Here is a 17,210-nt window from a genome sequence, read left to right on the forward strand (position 1 = left end):
CCTTCAGCAAAGAAATGGGAGGCAGGAGTGAGAGAAATCAGGCAGGAGGCGGAAACCACCTGGCCCCTGACCGCGTCGTCAGAACTTGGAGAGATGCGGAAAGATGACAGCCGCCAGCCAGGTGAGCGGATTGCTCCCTCGCTGCTCTGATGCTGGGATAGCAGGGCCAACAGTCAGCAACTGGAAGGTAAGGAAGCCCAACAGTGCCTCCAACGGGCCCCAGCAAAGCCCAGATAAGGCCCGGGGGCGCTCTGGAGGGTAATTAGGGGCCTTTGTAGGGACTGTCCCCAGAGCTGGACGCAGTACTGCAGGTGGGGTCTCGCCAGAGCAGAGCAGAGGGGCAGAATCACCTCCCTCGACCTGCTGGCCACGATTATTGTTATGCAGCCCAGGACACAGTTGGCTTTCTGGGCTGCGAGCGCACAGTGCCAGCTCATGTCCAGCTTTTCATCCACCAGTACCCCCAATCCTTCTCTGCAGGGCTGCTCTCAATCCCTTCATCCCCCAGCCTGTATTGATACTGGGGGTTGCCCTGACCCAGGTGCAGGACCTTGCACTTGGCCTTGTTGAACCTCATGAGGTTCACATGGGCCTCCAGCCTGCACAGGTCCCTCTGGATGGCATCCCATCCCTCAAGTGAATCAACTGCACCACTCAGCTTGGTGTCATCTGCAAACTTGCTGAGGGTGCATTGTGTGGTAGCAGTGCTTATTCGAGCCCTTCCCTTGCAGCAGGTAGATGAGGTATGTCAGCATCCTGGGGTGACCTCCTGACAGGTAGTTTCTGCAGCTGCCTGTATCCACATGTTCCCCTCACCACTGAGTGATCAAGCTTGTGAGGGCCTGTTAGGATTTTTGGTGTAACTCATTGCTGAAATGGTAAACTCTGTTTTCCATCAAAACTGAAATTCCATTCATTTGATGTTCAAGTTCAGCTGTTGTTTGAACTAGCACAAGCTGTGTCCCTGATCCAGGGCTGAAATCAGCTCATCTTAACTCACAGTACTCCTGGGTTATTAGCTTGTCCCTTACCGACGTCTCATTAGCTGTGTTCTCCAAAACTTCTGTAGGCAAACTACCTTGCCCCACAGAGATGAGAAGAGCTCCTTCATGGATTTCATGGGTCATGGCCTGAGGAAATGAAGGCTTCAGAGGCAGTGGTCTACGAACTTCTCCCCAGAGCCCCCCCTCTGTGCCACATGCAGTTGGGCCACAACAGGATCAGGGAACTGAATCAAATTTAGAAGAAAAATCTTTATTAGGCTGGGGGGACATGTATGTTTAATTCTGTTCCTGTTGATTTCAGAAGAAACAAAATGTGTTTCCTCTTCACCTGGGCTCTGACTGTATGGAATTCATTTAGCTTTTGGAAGAGAAGAGACTTAAGGTGCACAAATCAAGACAATATGAAAAAACAAAATGATTCTCAAAAGGATTTTAATGAAATTCTTCTCTTTTATTTGAATGGTTGCCATATTTAGATAATTAAGTAGAATTGTCATAGGAATGAAAATCATCTTTCCCTTCTTCCCAAGGAATCCGAAAAATGTCACTATGTACAGAATTTACAATTATATGCAACAGTTTATTGTTATTCTGGACTCCAAAATTTGGGATCACAGGTAAAAATGGCCACACCAAAGCTAGAGCAGGATGTGTCCATCCTGTACCTTTCACAATGTTCTGTGAACTTTACCAGTATACTTTCAAAATGATAGCTCTTCCAAGGATGAGCTTTCCTCACCTGAGATCTTGCTCTGTATACAATTTTCATAATCCACAGCCTAAATAATTAAATTGTATTCCTTTTAGAGCAGGTGAGAAGTCAGGCAAAATGGACCAGATGAGCAGATGTGTTTAGATTTCTGTTTTCTGTTGGTGTCAGATGAAAGATGATATAAAGCAGGTGTAAAAAAAATAATCTAATGATAAATCAGTAGATGTTAGGCATCTAGTAACTTTGGGATTTGGATGGAAATCCTTCATTTCATGAATTTTCTTAGTAATTTTTGCCTTTCACTTACAGAAGTTTCCTTCGTTTTCATGGATTATTTGGCAGAAAGTCTTTGTGTTTTGGTTCAAGCTGCTGAACCTCTGTAACTCCCTCTGTAACTGTATTCGACAGCCACTACAGACACCGAGTTTCTCTTTAAAAATTAGAAACCTTGAAGAACTCTGAAATACTTCTGAAATACAGCATCGTTATCTCTAACTTAACGTTCAATCAAATGTCCACTGAGAGAATTTCTAAGATCCACATGCTATTAAATGAATTGGAACTCAGTCCTGGTGTGTTAATAGTAGGACTTTGCTTCTTTACTCAGCTTCATTTTCCAGTCTGAATCTACACGGCTGCTCTGCAGTAAGGAAAATTGCTCTGAGCTGGTGGGATCGGAGGTTTGTAACAAAGTGTGCTGGAAGGCACCCATGTTGCTAATGAGTGGAAGTGAGTATACGGTGGCTGCAAGATGTCCTCCATAACCTGAATTGTCGGTCTCAGTCCATGTCATGGTTAGCAGGTCCCTTCCGAGAAACCTTGGGAACAGATGTCCTTGCTGTGCACCTCAAGCAGACAGCTCTGAGACAGTGCAGTGGTAGAAACTGTGCTTCCCCGTCAGCCCTAAAGGAGTCCTCCTAAATCACGATTAAGGTGCGATAACAGCATGAAGGTAGACTGCTGCTGCCAGCATCGCCTCAGTTTGGCACATAAATAGCAGCCTTCAGTCCCCTTATGCAAGTGCATAAAATGCATAGTAATAAACTGTGACTTACCCCACTTTCAGGTGCCTGGCCGTATGAAAAACAGTTAACCACCTAAATCTACTGCTACACAAATATGCTACCAAGGGCAGGTGATAGGCAGCAGCAGTGTTGCACTGTGAGCAGCATTATTTAGATGCATTCTTCCTGGAATCATGATGCACTCAAGGTTTACATGTTAGCAGGCTTGGCTTTTTAATTAGGGAAACGAAGCATCCATAAGCAGCAAAACAAAACAAGAGGCTTGAAATCATCCTCATTTTGTATTATACAGAATTTCTATATTCATCAGTACACAAGCGATTGCTAAACAGGTCCTCGCTACATTTACTTGCAATTCAAAACAAGGTGGTTATTATGCAAACAGGTTAGCTTTGTGGAGGCATCTCCAGGGTGAGCTTAACCCTGTCCTGTTTGGTTCCTCTTGTCTGAGTCTTATAGGTCTGTAAATGTTCATGTTGTTGTACAGAACTGCGGAGTTATCGGCCACATAGTGTGGCTGATAGTAGTTAGCCTGGATGGCCTTCTGTGGTGGTGGGGCTGTGAATGAGACATAGCTGTGGAAGGAATTAACTCTATGGAGAGGTGACTGGGGGGTGAAGTTGCTGCTGAATATGAGAGTTCTTGGGGTTTGCTTGGTCTGGTGGGTGCTGCCGGCTGAGAGGCTGCTGAAGGGATCAGAAAGAGTGTTAGCACTTTCCTCGTTGCTGTAGGGAAGGCTGCGCTGGGGAGCCCAGCTCCTGCTGAACAGGAAGGGCATGGTACGTGGTGGAGACTTTGGTCCCCTCACAGGCTTGGACAGTGCGTAAAGGTGTCGGAACTCTTCATCAAACAGCTCCACAACTTGACCCGTGAACTTGGAGAGGAGGTTGCGGTGAACCTGGCCGCATAACCATGTGAAGCTGGAAGGAGAGACAAGGTGAGGGTTAGCATTAATGTCAGCTATTAGGAACTGGACATCCCTGCAGGGGTGGTGTGAAAGGCAAATGTGTTTTACTGCTGAAGTTCCTTGTCTAAACACAGGAGGAAGATGGTGTCGCAGTTGAATTTCAGGTCAGTTCACATCAGTGCTCTTTGACTTGGATCAAGCTTTATTATTGCAGCTGCCTCTAAAACCTTCAAGAAACCTTGTAAAGTTATACAATCTCCTAAAGGGAGCGGTGATCCAGATCCACTGCAGGACTAAATGTCAGATACAATACCCAAGGTTTGGGCATCTGTTCCATGGAAAAGAGTTTAGACCCCTCTTTTGGGTATCTCTCTTTCATGCACAATGCTTAAATTCAGGTCTTGCCACGTCTTGTCTGCACACACATAAATTGTACCTTCCCTGCAGAATGCTGCGCCAGTTGGTAACTCTCACTTACTCAGAACTGACATTAGAAAGACTAGTGAAAAATAACCATCCTTTGTTTTTATTTTGCCACACTTTTCCTGCATTGGTCAAGAGAAACACATAAAAAGCCAACCTGTCACATCCCACTCCCACTAAACAAATTGCCACACCTGACAAATGCTTATTTTCTTCATTACAGAGAAAATTAAATTATAAATATTTCCTACAGCCTTTCCAAAAATAAAAATACCACGTTGCTATAAAGTAAGGGAGAAACACTTGAAATAGTTTTCATTCTGGTAATCCAGAGACACACCTTAGGATACCCCATAGTTCTTAAATGATTTTTCTTTTGTGTGCTTCCTTAATCCACTCAGCAAACATAAATTTGTGCTCTTTTACAGAACCACAAGCCATCTTGATTGTGCTGTGCAGCCTGCCTTGTCTGAGCATCATCATCATCATCAATAAAATGAGCACAGTTGAGAGAATGAAATGTAATTACTCCCTGAGCTGACCAGGGCTCAAGCTGTGCAGCAGAGGATACAGAGCAGTGTTGGACTTGAACCTGAGGTTATTCTGTGTTGGCAAAACTCTGCCATGGTTATTCCTGCGTGACTTTATTAGCTACGCTGGATGTGCACAAGGATTGCTGAGAGGCAGATTTGGCTGTAGGTGTGTGCACTTTAAATCTTGTTCTTGTCATGTTTTGGCAAAACTCCTGTGAAACTCAGTGGGACTGACAGCCTGAGCTGATGCTAAGGGAATAAAGACAGACAATTTGCATCTGCCTGTTTGGAGCATTCTTAAAGAGGGTTGGGTTTGGGGCATAGAGTGGTTTTATACTGTTGCTTCAGGAGCAAGGGGAGGAGTGAAGAAATCACTAGTTCAATGCCACCAGGCAACCCTACAATATATACTGTACATTTTATGATTGGACATGAAAATATACAGTAAGTTACCAGAATACAGGCACTTCTCATCTACTTTGTTCAAATCATTCTAAATACGGACAAAACCTTGGGAGCCGAGGTAAACAGCACAGCAAGCTAACTCCCTGCTGTGTGGGTAGCATCTGCTGTGCTAGCTCAACATTGCCTTTATTCACTAAGAAGCGCTCTCTAAACCTTCGCATGTCCTTCATCTAACTGTTAAGGAGATAATAAGCCAGGAACAAACACAAAACCACGCAATTAGTCTGGGATATCTATGCTGAAGGTTACAAACTCATGAAAGGGCTGAGGTGTGGAGTGTCAGGTTTATACTTTATGTGCTAGAGATATATCTAGTTTATAAAAGAAAATTTAGAGAAAAAAAATCAATTACACTTACAAATGGCTTTTAAAAACCCAATAAAATCAGAGGAAAAAACTGTTGCACCCAATTTTGATAATTTACTCCCACACGTAACTTCCTGCAGTACCCGACGGACAGATACTCATTTCTGGTTCATCGATCTTATCTGTAACCCTTGTAAGCAGAGAAAGTTGGATCCAATTAATAGCCCAAAGATTCTCCATAAACTGATGGCAAATGGGTCAGCTGAAAAGTAACAAGGTGAGACCTGCGTGATTTTAGACAAACATTTGTGGACTTCACGTAGTGAGTCACAGCAATTTACATTCTGTGCACTTTGCTGAAGAACAAAGCAGAACTAGACATAAAGACTTAACAGGTTTTCATTAGCTTCATTCTAAGAGGAAATTCATTGTTTAGGTTTCAGGCCCTGTTTTGCTCCTTAGTTTACAATTCCAAGTGCTCTTTTGGGAAAGGCTCAGAGAGTTCTGTTACTGTCACTATCTGCCCAGAAGGATCATTTTTCTACCAGGCCTTTTTGAGTGAAGTACATCAGAAAGAAGAGAAAGCACAAAGAATTACTGCCTAGCTTGGGGACGAAGCTGTATCACAAATTCAGTCATTGATAGCTACTTCTCAGCTGTCTTTCCAGGGCTTTGTCCCAAGCCCCATGTCCTGTTCTGGATCCTCTCATTTATGATTGTCTGAATCAAAACCCGCCTCTCCTGCCCAGTCTGCACTGGACTTGTTTCTTTCTGAGTGTACCCTCTGCATTACTGCAGCTGCAGTTCATTAGAGATGCTCTCATCCCTTGTATTTACAGCACTACAGTAACATGCAGCATTACGCACATTTAATCTGAAATGGAAGGACTGGATTTTTCACCTGAGCTCGGGTTTGAATTAACCTACATGTTAGTGTTGCTCGCTGGTGGGATAACCTCTGTATGAGGAACCTGCCCCACCTGAACGGATACTCTCAGCAAAGCACCCCAGTGTTAGATGTTAGACGCTGGCTCTGAAGAGGCTGGTGGCTTTCAGAATGGCAGCCAGGGAGGTACGCAGCTGCCCCTGAGGATCACGGTCTATTCTTTCTGCTGTTTTCATTTTGCCTTCTTTAGGAGCACTGAGTTCATGCACTACCTAACTTAAAATTCTTTTTTAAAAAAAAGGAATAACATAGTTATCATAGGATGGGGTAGAGTAACAGAGAGACAGCAAAAAGAAATACTGCATCCTAACCTCACACCATAGACTTTGGCAATAAAAATTGAAAGGAAAACTGTAACTTAAAACACTTGCTCATGCCTGCACTTGTGCAGGCACGTGGGTTAAACAGCCTTCAGAAGCTTCTCAGCTCCAGTGTGCCCTGTGCAGCAGGACCACACTTATCCACGCTAACCCAAGCAATGGCTTTTTAACGTGGTTTTAAAAACCACTCCAGAGCAGGAGATGCCACAGACTCAGTGGTGGTTCCTTTGCCGCTAACTAGTTGCCAGCTTCAGTCCTCTTTGTTGCCCATTAGGCAAATATATTTTGTCCCTAAACACTCTGAGTAGAAAGAGTGAGCCAGGGTCCCTTTTAGTGCAGTATGTACGGAAGGGCTATTTTATTTCCTCAGCCTGTTCCGCCCACCAGTATTACAAAGTCATGCAGAGCACAGCACTTAAGTGAAATCTGCTGTTGTATTAAAGATCTTTTGTATTAGTTTTAAGATCTATTCCAATCTGATTTCCAGCAAATGGACTGCAGAAGAGTTTGAGTCTGTTTTACTCAACATCATTCTTGTTTACACCTGCAGAGGCTGGTAGATAAGGTTTAGGGATAACAGAAAACTTTCAGATTAATAAAGTGAGAGCTAGCAAGCCTACAGAAATGCCATGTACTGATAACCAGCTAGAACCCATGTGAATCTGCAAACTGGTGCTGAGCATGCTGAAGTTAAATAGTGTATAGATTTATTCCTCACCACCCTCTCTGCTTGCTTGCTGGATAGGGGATTACGTAGTTTGACAAGGCTCTTCAGGTTAGAAGATATTGCATCAGCAGTAGAGAATGACAGAAGTGACTCTGCGCAGGACTTTGAGAGTTTTTCTTTTTCTTTTTAGGATTGAAAAGAGAAGCCCAAAGGAAGCTTCTTGGCTAAAGAAAATAGATCTTGTTCTGTCCCTCTTCTCCCACACATCCTTCACTTCTACTCTCTATATAAATCTGCTGTTGCATTTCTACGCACCTTTGATGAGGGATTGAAAAAAAACTGAAAGAACAAGAAAATCACAGGGCAGCCAATAAAAAAAAACACTGAGTGTTCACTCATTTTTGTCTGATGGTTCATTTGGAAGCTGAATGAAAACTGGATGCTCGCCTCTGTGGACAGCTAAACTCCTGCAGCCTGCACTAACCCCATGTATTCACCTTTACCTTCATCACTATAGTTATGTAATCTTCCTGGTGGCACAGTTTTATCGGACTAGAGGCATTTAAGCTTCCAAACCATAAACTGGGATTAAGAAAAACAATCTCATCCTTTCAATTAAATAATCACCTCTTGTCTTTTTGTATCTTGATTTCTAGGATACACTCGGTCATTTGTGAAGCTATCTACATAGCCATGAGGCTCAGCAACGTCATTTATTTGATGCAAGCTCAGAGTCTCCTGAAATTCCCTGACTGGAAGATCTTGGATCTTAATTAAAACCCCAATTGTTGAGATACTGCATCCTGTACCCGACATAATTATAGCAGCACAAAAGTGGAAAGTTACAGACTCAGCTCACAAACAACAACAAAAAAGGAAATAAAAGGGAAGGTACAACAGTTGTGTAGATGCATACTGCCTATCTGTTAATGAAACACAAGAAAAAACAGGAAGTCTCTGAAGTATTTCTGTTTTACCTTTAATCACTAAACTTGTCATATGGAGAACAAATCCTCAGATAAGCTGAGTGACATATGCTACATTAAGGGATCCCGAGGGAGATGGAAATGTATCATGTCTCATGATAACAGCATCTGAGGACCCAAACAATAGGGAAAGCATAATATTAAGCTGTACACATTTCTAGTTCTGCTCCAGGGCTGCACTGGCAAAGTTGTTTGCATTAGTTTCTGAACATTTAAATTAAATACCACACTCCATAAAGAACTAACATCAGCTTAAAGCAAGTTAAGTGGATTACTGAAAAATGGCACATATTTGAAAACATGAGGGGGGTTTGTTCAAAAAAACCCTTCTCACCTGTACAAAAATTTCCATGGCACTTCTTTGTGAAGTAATATTAAAAATCATAAAAGAGCACCTGGACATGAGCTGCAATGGCTTATCTCACCTGTAAGATCCAGAGAGCACATATCTCCAGTCAGAGATAAGAAATTTTTCCTGTATTTGTCCTGAAAATTTCCTGCCTGATTTGGCACAGTAAACCTCTCCAGTAACACTGCGGACTGAAATATTCTGTAAAGAAAAAAAAAAAAAGAACAGAGTGAATTTTTTCATAATTAAAAATCAGAAGGAAAGGGCCCTTTCCCCTCACTGCCTTTAGCTCTTCACTTCCCCAGTGTTTATTATGACTTCTTCATAGACTCTCCAATGTTACATTTGAAGGTTTGGGGCTAGAGGAAACTTAGCCAAGGTCTCTCACCTGCCACAAGGTTACTTGTTTCAATGGGGATATAAACCTGCATGGAAAGTCATGCAGATGGAGCTGTGCTGTGTAACGATAACTGATGCTACCCCAACCAAAATGAGTGTGAGATGTGTCCATAGCTGAGAGCCGTCTGTTACCTCCGCTGACACCCCAGCAACAATTTCCTCTAGCTGTAAGCTCTCTTGTTTTACGCTGGCTATGGCACAATCCAGCAGGGCAAAACCTCTGCTCTTCCAATCCATCTGGGCCTGCAAGTGCATACATGCTGCCCAGACGAATGCTGTCCTGCAGAATCAGATGCAAATACATGTGTGAGTGGAGAAGCAGGTCAATTTGGCCCATGTGATGCTCTGCACTGTCCTTGTACCTGAGCAAGTGCATTTAAGGCAGGCCAGGCACCCACACCTGACTCTGCTGTCCATACACACCCTTTGCAGAATCAAGGCCTTAGAAAATGAGAGGCACCAAGGATCTGGCTCACACATTGTCGAAGCCTGTGCATTGTAGCAACATACTTAGAATAAATAGCACAGGCTTGTTCTTCCTAAGGAGCAGGGATTTACAGACATGCAAACACTGTTATAAGCATGTTCTATTAATTTGAGTTTCTTTATACATTTGGGGTGGAATTCAGCTGCTGAAACACAGGTGTCTGGTGCATGTCTCCTGCCTGCCCTCCAGCTGCCATTCCAGGAGGCTGTTGTGTCTGCAGTAGCAGCCATCCCCACGAAGGTGCCACAGGTGCCCTACAGCATCTCAAGCAACAAGTGAAATGGTCCCTAGGAGGTTATTTTTAAGGTCAGTTCCCTCCGGCAGAGATGAAGGTGGGCTAAGCTAACAGCCAGCTAAATTTGAGGCATTATCTTTAAAACAGAGCTTTAACAACAGGTTTTATCAGAAACCACTTACTGCAACCAAGGTATTGCCATGAAAAAGTTTCATGTGCCTGCTACCCATGGCTGCCAGACCACAGCTGCTGTGGAGTTATCAAACAGAAGCAATTGTAATGCTTATGTTGGACAACTCTACTACGGGACTTGACTTAACTCTGTTTTAAGACTTCAGGGCCCAGATTAGTTTCATCTAAGGACGTAATGGAAATGCCTTAACTTCCTGTAACATCCATGGAAAAATGTAGGCATCTTCAGAGGAGAATTAGGTGCAATAACACTACCTCTGGAAATCTCTCACTCCCTTTTAATTACAAGGTAGACTGACCCTAGCATAACCATGCTTCTAGCTCACAGTGCCTAAAGTTAGGCATACAAATCTGAGCCTAACAGCTTCACAGAGCCACAGTACCTTGAAGAGATCCTCAGCAATTTGCAACTTGTCGCACATCTCCGAGAAGAGATTTATATTGCCATGATCGAGTAACAGGTAGACAAACACCATGCGCTTGTTAGCTGCCTCCAGGAGGTCACAAAGAATCTCAGTGTCTGTGAACACATCCATCACGATAGCTAGCACCTAGGGGAAAAAAGCAGAGGCATTACCAGAGTCAATTTACGTAACTTAAGGTTGCCTGTGAGGCCACTGAAATGTAGTTTGTTTTAAAAAAAATATTCTAACAAACACAAATCTTTGGACATATATGTGGATATTTCTTCTGGTTTTCTCCGTAAGTTCCTGAATCAGTAAATCGATGAGACACATATTGCTTCATTGTTTTATTGCTCATATAAAGCCAATATAACATGCAACATACGCACTTCAGTTAAGCTCTTTTAATCATAAAACACAAAATGACCTGTGAATTTGTAGGTGAGATTTCAGCACTAGGAAATACATTGAAGTGCTAATCACAGAATAATAAGGATGCAGCTAAAATAAGAGACCGCAGCCCTTGCCAAATGGCTGACTAGCTTTCATAAGTCACATGCATTTAGCAAGAATCACTGGATGACGCTTTCTCTGTTATGACTTACACCTGGAACGGTCCTGGCTTTAAATCCTCACTGGTGGTGGTGGTGGGGCAACAGACTCCAACAGCTACATCTGTTTGGGGTTTTTCAGTAACAATTTATAAACTAATTGTTTCAATTTAACCATACAACCATGCTTCCCAACTCACAACTGGCAGGACAGTGTATAAAAGTCTCAGGACTGGGCATAAAAGCCCCAACAGCTACTTAAATGCACAGCCTCCAGCCAGTGTGGATCAAGGAACTGTAAATGTGATATAAAACCACTTCCATAGTCTAGCCCCTATGCTCAGCATTGGGCACAGCCTCATGAAGGTGCTGGTCTTCACTGACGTCTGCTGTTGTTCATGGAAAGGGTCATCTCCGCAGGGCAATTCCGCCCAGCTAATACCTGATTTATCTTCAGAAGGTGCCTATATCTCCATTGACTAGAAAGGCAACCCTTGTTAATTGCACTCACAGGATATCATCTTCAATCAAAACAAACTTTACAGTATCTCTGCAGATCTGTCTTACCAATTGCTTCCAACTTGCACTAAATCTTACTCCAAAGCCTGTGCCCACACTTACCAGCGAGCTTATTCCCTTCACCCCCACAAGGAAATCCTACAAGACTAAGCACATCCTGCACAGCCAGCATCCTGTTCAGGCAAGCCAAATTATTTGCAGAGCAGTGAGGATCCCACACCTTCGTTCTGCTGCCAAAGCATGGTGTTTCAGAAAGGGCCTCGCCAGTGCTACGTGTCACAATTTTGTCCAGTATGTCACATCCACTCTTACTGTTAACTCACCTGGTCTTTTTAAATGGCACAATATGCATCCAGCCTCACCGTAGCTCCAGACCACTCTCTAGTACTGCTTTTTCATCAGCTGTTCCCAATTTGTATTTCTGTACCTGACTTTCCTCTCTTACTTGCAGTATTTGTCGCTTCTTTTGCCCAAATTTCATTTTATGATTTGCACCTATCCCAAAAATGTGTTAAGATTACAGTACTACATGCCAATCCTCTGCAGTCTGGCTTAATCTACAAACACAGTCATTTTTCTGTTGTTTAAGTTGTTAATGGATATATCACATACTAGGCTATCCAGGATCGAACCTTATCAAATACTAATTAATAAATGCTGTCGTTGAAAAACTGTACTCAAAAAGCAGTTGCCAAATTTATACTGTGTGTAAGTGTTGCTCCAGCACCCTCTTGTAATGTAAATTAGATGGTTAAGAAGGTCATGTGAACCATGGATTTATATTACATTTCCCACTTTTTCCCCTACAAATTTTCTCCTCTTGAGACAGAAAATTGGCCTGGGTTGATACTTTACTGATGCTTATTTTACTATCAATCAGAGACATTTCTTCTGTTACTGAATCTTTCTGATGCCGCCAACTTAGAACGACTGATCTATAATTCCCCTGATGTGCTGAGCACCTGTAGCCTTTGACAGGGCAGTTGCCAACGGGGATTCTTCTCCCCTGCCATTACACTCAGTGTTGTCAGGCCCAGCACTTGCAGGAGAATAATAAAGCAAAAGTCCGTAACTCCAGTGGGCTTTGCAGCCTGTGCTGCACAGCAGGCACTGCAGCCTGGTATTGTTCCTGATTGTTCCCCTGTGAAACTGCTAGTGGCGTCTCAAGTTTATACAAGGGGAAAACTACCGGACGATGGTAAACACAGCACTGAAATGTCAAATATTTTTTTTCCAGGAAAACAGGAGAGCTGCCAGAACACACGACAGAGGCTTTTTGTCCCCCTCCAGCTGCTCAGCTTCTGGTTTCCCAGTGCACGGGCAGACTGGCTTGTGGCTGGCACCTCTCTGCGGCCCCCTTATCACTTTGTCTGTTGTCAGGGGCATCATCCGCACCTTTCTCACGTGCCAAGTTATGCTGCAGCGTCTCCATATGGAACCCACGTGGCATTTTTAGTGATACTGACAATGTATTAGGGATGAAAGGTCTTTTTTCTGAATAATTTCCTTCCTCTGTGGACAGCTGCTGGCACACCAGACACACATGCCCTTCTCTGGGCTCCCCTTCACCCACATCTCCCACGAATACCCTGAAACAATTGCTAATAGCTCAGAGCTCGCTTTAGCTTAATTCTTGTTACCGGTGCAATGGTCTGAACAGAGCAAATCATCCTGCTGGTGATGCATGAGAAGGGACAGAGCCCAGCTGCCCTTTCTATGGCACATTTGCTCTGCTGGGTTAATGGGAGTTTAAAAGAAGAGGGAATGCTTTTTTTTTTAAGTCACCAACATAAAAAGGTGTTGGAGTGAGTACCAAAAACAAAAAAGGAATGCCTGTGTTCAACAATGGGCTCTTTACAGCCCCTTTCTTGAACAAAGCTACACTGCAACACACAAGGCCGGCTCGGATCAAATACCACGTTTAGCTGATCTTTTTAAGAGCAGGAAGACAACCGAGTGCAGAGGAACAGCAATTCTCTCCCCGTACCTGAGTGGTCTTGTTGATGTACCGGCGTATGATGTCTCTAATGTTGCTGTTCTTCTCTGTTTGGAAATACACAGTAGCAGTGGATTTTTCCTTTAAATAGGGCTTCTCTGCTGTAATCCATGTGTGCAGCAGAGCTGGCTCACTGCTGTCAGAAATGGTGGGGAAGTAGGTCCCTGAAGGGAGTGACCCGGTATCGTTCTGCTTTGGTGCAGTCGCCCCGTCGGCAGCCAGGGACTCCTGCGCATAATAGGACTCCCTGGTGTTATCCTTTATATACTGAGCTTCCACTGAGGAGAGGAAATCCACCTCGCCTTCTTTGCTTAAAGTTTGGAGGTAAGAGTCTGTCCCACCGTCCAGGAAGGCGTCGGTGGCCAACCTTATGCTTTCGTTGTGGCTGAAATCCGCTTTTGTCAGCTTCTGGGACTGGTTCTTGATATCCTCCAGCCTTTTCCTTATCTTGCCCATGTGTCTGGAGTGGCTCATGGCTCTCTGTCGCAGCAGTCGATCTGCCAGGCAGGCACCATGCATTTGCGTGGCGCAGGCAGCGTAATCATCCTTGTTCGGAGACTGCATTCTGGCGTGAAATCGCCTCAGCTGAACGAATTAACTATGAATAAAAATAAAGAGATCTTATTACCTCAGGCAAATTCACACTCCCTGATTTTGTTGGTACAATTATCTTCAAAAAAAACCCAAAGCTTGCTTCTCAGGTGGTGGTGTACTTCAGCAACAATCTGTTTCCAGATGGAACACAAGTGCAAAGCTGATTAGATTGCTTATCTGAGAGGCACCCACCTCACCCCCAGGGCATACGAAGGACTCGAGTCCAATTACCAGGGCCGTCGGATTCGGTTGTATTTCCCTTCCTGTTGCATCCTGTGAAATGTGAGGGAAGAAAGCACTCAAGCAAAAGCAGGTAGGCTCCCAAGCATCGTTGCACAATCTTCAAAACAGCTTGAGGCTTCTCTGTCTTCCCATAGTATTCGTTAGGGAGCAAAAACAACACTGACGTTGAACTGGGAGAGAGACATCAGCCATGTCCCTAGCTTCAGAACAGCAGAAAGGGTCACGGACTCTTGTCTGGACCCACATGCTGCCAGGCAGGCTTAAAAATAGACTTGAACTTCGTCACTGTGCCCCATTCATAGTATGTTGCTATTACCATAGACGATTCACTCATTTATTTCTTTAAAGCTTTGTGACTACGCCATCCTATTAAAAGAAAAATACCCCTTCCCAAACATCCTGAATATTATGTGGAGGGAGGGTTGTGAGCTGGCCTCAAAGCATCAGAAATACAAACACTCATCACTTGATTGTGCACATTTAGGGCTGTTTGGTTGGGTTTTTTTTTGTTTGTTTTGTTTTTTTTTTTTTTCCCAGGCTGCAGCTTCTGGAGTCACGTTGTCCCCGTGGCAGCTCAGCTGCTGTGTCATTAGCAGGACAGAGGCAGAGGTTCGCAGCGGGGTGAAAGGCGCAGTGCCTCCAGGGAGCCAGGCCAACTGGTATGACTGCGCGGGGGCAAGGAGAGGCAGGGTGGGAAGGCACCCTGCCTGAGGTACGCCATAAATACCTGTATGCATACTTTTACACAGAGGCACGTGTGACACAGTTTTCTCACACAGGCTGGGTTTGCCCTCGCCCTGCATAGCTCTCTATCAGTGCACCAGCATGTCATGGCTCCAGAGGGGAGTGGAGGATCGAGGGGACATGCCAGTCTGGGCTTTTGCACAGGGGTATGGGCTGCTGAGAGCACATCTGAGCAGGGAAAGGCTCCTGCCACTCTGACCAATGTGCTCCGGAGCATGGACATCTTCAGGGCCACTTGGAGTGACACAGGCCCAGTTTTTCCAGGGTAGCTTCCCAGATTCTGGGTCTATGTCAGATGCCTTATGGGGGGGAAAAAGTAATTATATGTGAGGATGACACAAACATATATATATATATATATGAAAAGAGAAAAGGGTATGAAATGGTTCGGATTTTAATCCCGTAGCCACAAAGGGCTGGAAACACCCACTGGGGGACAAGGAGAGGTGGTGGTGAGGCCCGTCCCTGAGCTCCTGGCGTGATTTTAAAAACTATCCCGTCCCTCCCCCCACCCCCAACATCCGCCCGCAGCTGTCAGACGCGGCAAAAAGTCACTAATTATCTACTGACCTGTTCCGCGCAATTATGCCGAAAATGATGCCGCCTAATTAACCTGACGTGTAAGATCGCGCCCTGTCAACGCCAACCAGGGCCTACCCGCAGCAGGGCTGTTACCCCCCGCCTTGGCCAGGGCCAGCGCTGTCGCCTCGGGTCCCACACGGTCACCCCGATGTCCCACATCACGGTCACAGCAGGGCCCCACACAGGCCACCCGAGGTTGTCACCACGGGGCCACGCAGCGTCACCCCAGGGAAGCCCCGCTGTCACCCTGGGGTCCCACACGGTCACTCCCCACGTCCCACGTGGCCACCACAGGACCCCACACGGTCACCCCGGAGCTCCACGGTCACCACAAAGCCCCGCACCATCTCCACAGGGCCCCGCTCAGTCCCTGCGGGGTCCCACAGCGAGGCTGCCCGGCACGGAGCCCGCTGGAGCGGCCAGGGGAAAGGCCGGGCCGCCCCTCCCGCCCCTTCTCTTCCCGCGGCGGGGCTGAGGCGACGACCGGGCCCTCAGCGGCTCCGGCGGGGCGCGAGGCCGCCGGGGCGGGGCCGAGGGGCAGCGTCCAGGCCGAGCGCGGGGAAGATGCGACCAGCCGCCTCGTTAGCGCAGTAGGTAGCGCGTCAGTCTCATAATCTGAAGGTCGTGAGTTCGATCCTCACACGGGGCAAAGGCCGGCGTCTCTTTTCTTCCCGCGGCTCCCCCGCTTTTAGCTGGGAGGGAGCCACACAAACCTGCCCTCTAACCCCCCGGCGCTGTCGTTGCTGTCGTGATTTATGAAGCCGTAGTTCCAGGGCAAGGACCTGTGCCTCCTGGTTGTGGGCTCACAGAAATAATGTCTGCAACGCCTGTTGTTAAAAGATGCACTTTTGGCAGCGGGTTGCCTGCATCCAAGCTGTCTGCAAGCCCATCTCGGCATTTGGGAGTGAGGAAAGGGGTCCGGATCCTGCGGTGGGCTGTGGGGCGCAGGCAGCGGGCAGGGACGAGGAAGGGCTCTGGGTGCACACACGGGCAGGGGCTCCTGCCTGCTGCAAACGCTCCCCCTTACACCTATTTACAACTGCAACGTTTTTACCAACCGTACGCATGTACGCACATGGCCCAAGTTGCTAGCCAAAAACTTTGTGGGTTTATTTTCTCCCTTTAAATATAATCACATGTAAACTCCAAGACAGTCATCAGAAAAAGGCAATTTTCTCATCTACTCCTCCTGCTTCCCAAAGATGATCTTTACTTGTTGCATTCTCATCCCTTTTTGAAAAAAAAACAACCCAACCAACGCCTCTTCCCCGCACTCTGCTGCGGTCTGTGATGAGATTTCTGTGGATCCTGGTCGCTATGAATGTGACTGGTTCTGGTTCCAGACGCAGAGGATGCTAACGTGAGGATAACGAAGCACCTCTGTGCATTTAAGCCTTCATGTAATTTAAGGACAAAGAGGTGCTGTTTAGCGGTACCGTCTGGGTCTGCCCTCCTCTGCGCGGTGCTTCAGCACCCACAGGGCACCACGAGCAGTCCCGCTCTGATGCTGCTGCCCCAAAGAGCGCCAGCAAAACCCCATGGGAAGCAGAACAAATTAAGTAAATTCCAGGTCCTCATATTTTCACACAGCCAAATCTACTCCTATATCAGCATCGTGTGC

At 45.7% G+C, this 17,210-nt stretch overlaps 1 protein-coding gene and 1 non-coding gene across 2 annotated transcripts; one reads left to right on the forward strand and one right to left on the reverse strand.

Annotated features, from left to right (window-relative positions):
- Positions 1–623: 623 nt before the first annotated feature.
- On the reverse strand, positions 624–13,915 carry FAM83A (family with sequence similarity 83, member A). The gene is made up of 4 exons (XM_010576946.1): positions 13,418–13,915; positions 10,340–10,507; positions 8,720–8,844; positions 624–3,661 (listed from the first exon to the last, which is right to left on the reverse strand). The coding sequence occupies exons 1-4, from the start codon at positions 13,898–13,900 to the stop codon at positions 3,115–3,117; spliced, it is 1,323 nt and encodes a 440-aa protein (XP_010575248.1). The 5' UTR covers positions 13,901–13,915; the 3' UTR covers positions 624–3,114.
- Positions 13,916–16,165: 2,250 nt separating this feature from the next.
- TRNAM-CAU lies at positions 16,166–16,238 on the forward strand. The gene has a single exon. It is a non-coding gene; the product is annotated as a tRNA-Met (tRNA).
- The last annotated feature ends 972 nt before the right edge of the window (positions 16,239–17,210 follow it).

This window comes from Haliaeetus leucocephalus, unplaced genomic scaffold (assembly GCF_000737465.1).
Source record: "Haliaeetus leucocephalus isolate CR32 unplaced genomic scaffold, Haliaeetus_leucocephalus-4.0 Scaffold555, whole genome shotgun sequence".
Taxonomy (NCBI): Eukaryota; Metazoa; Chordata; class Aves; order Accipitriformes; family Accipitridae; genus Haliaeetus; species Haliaeetus leucocephalus.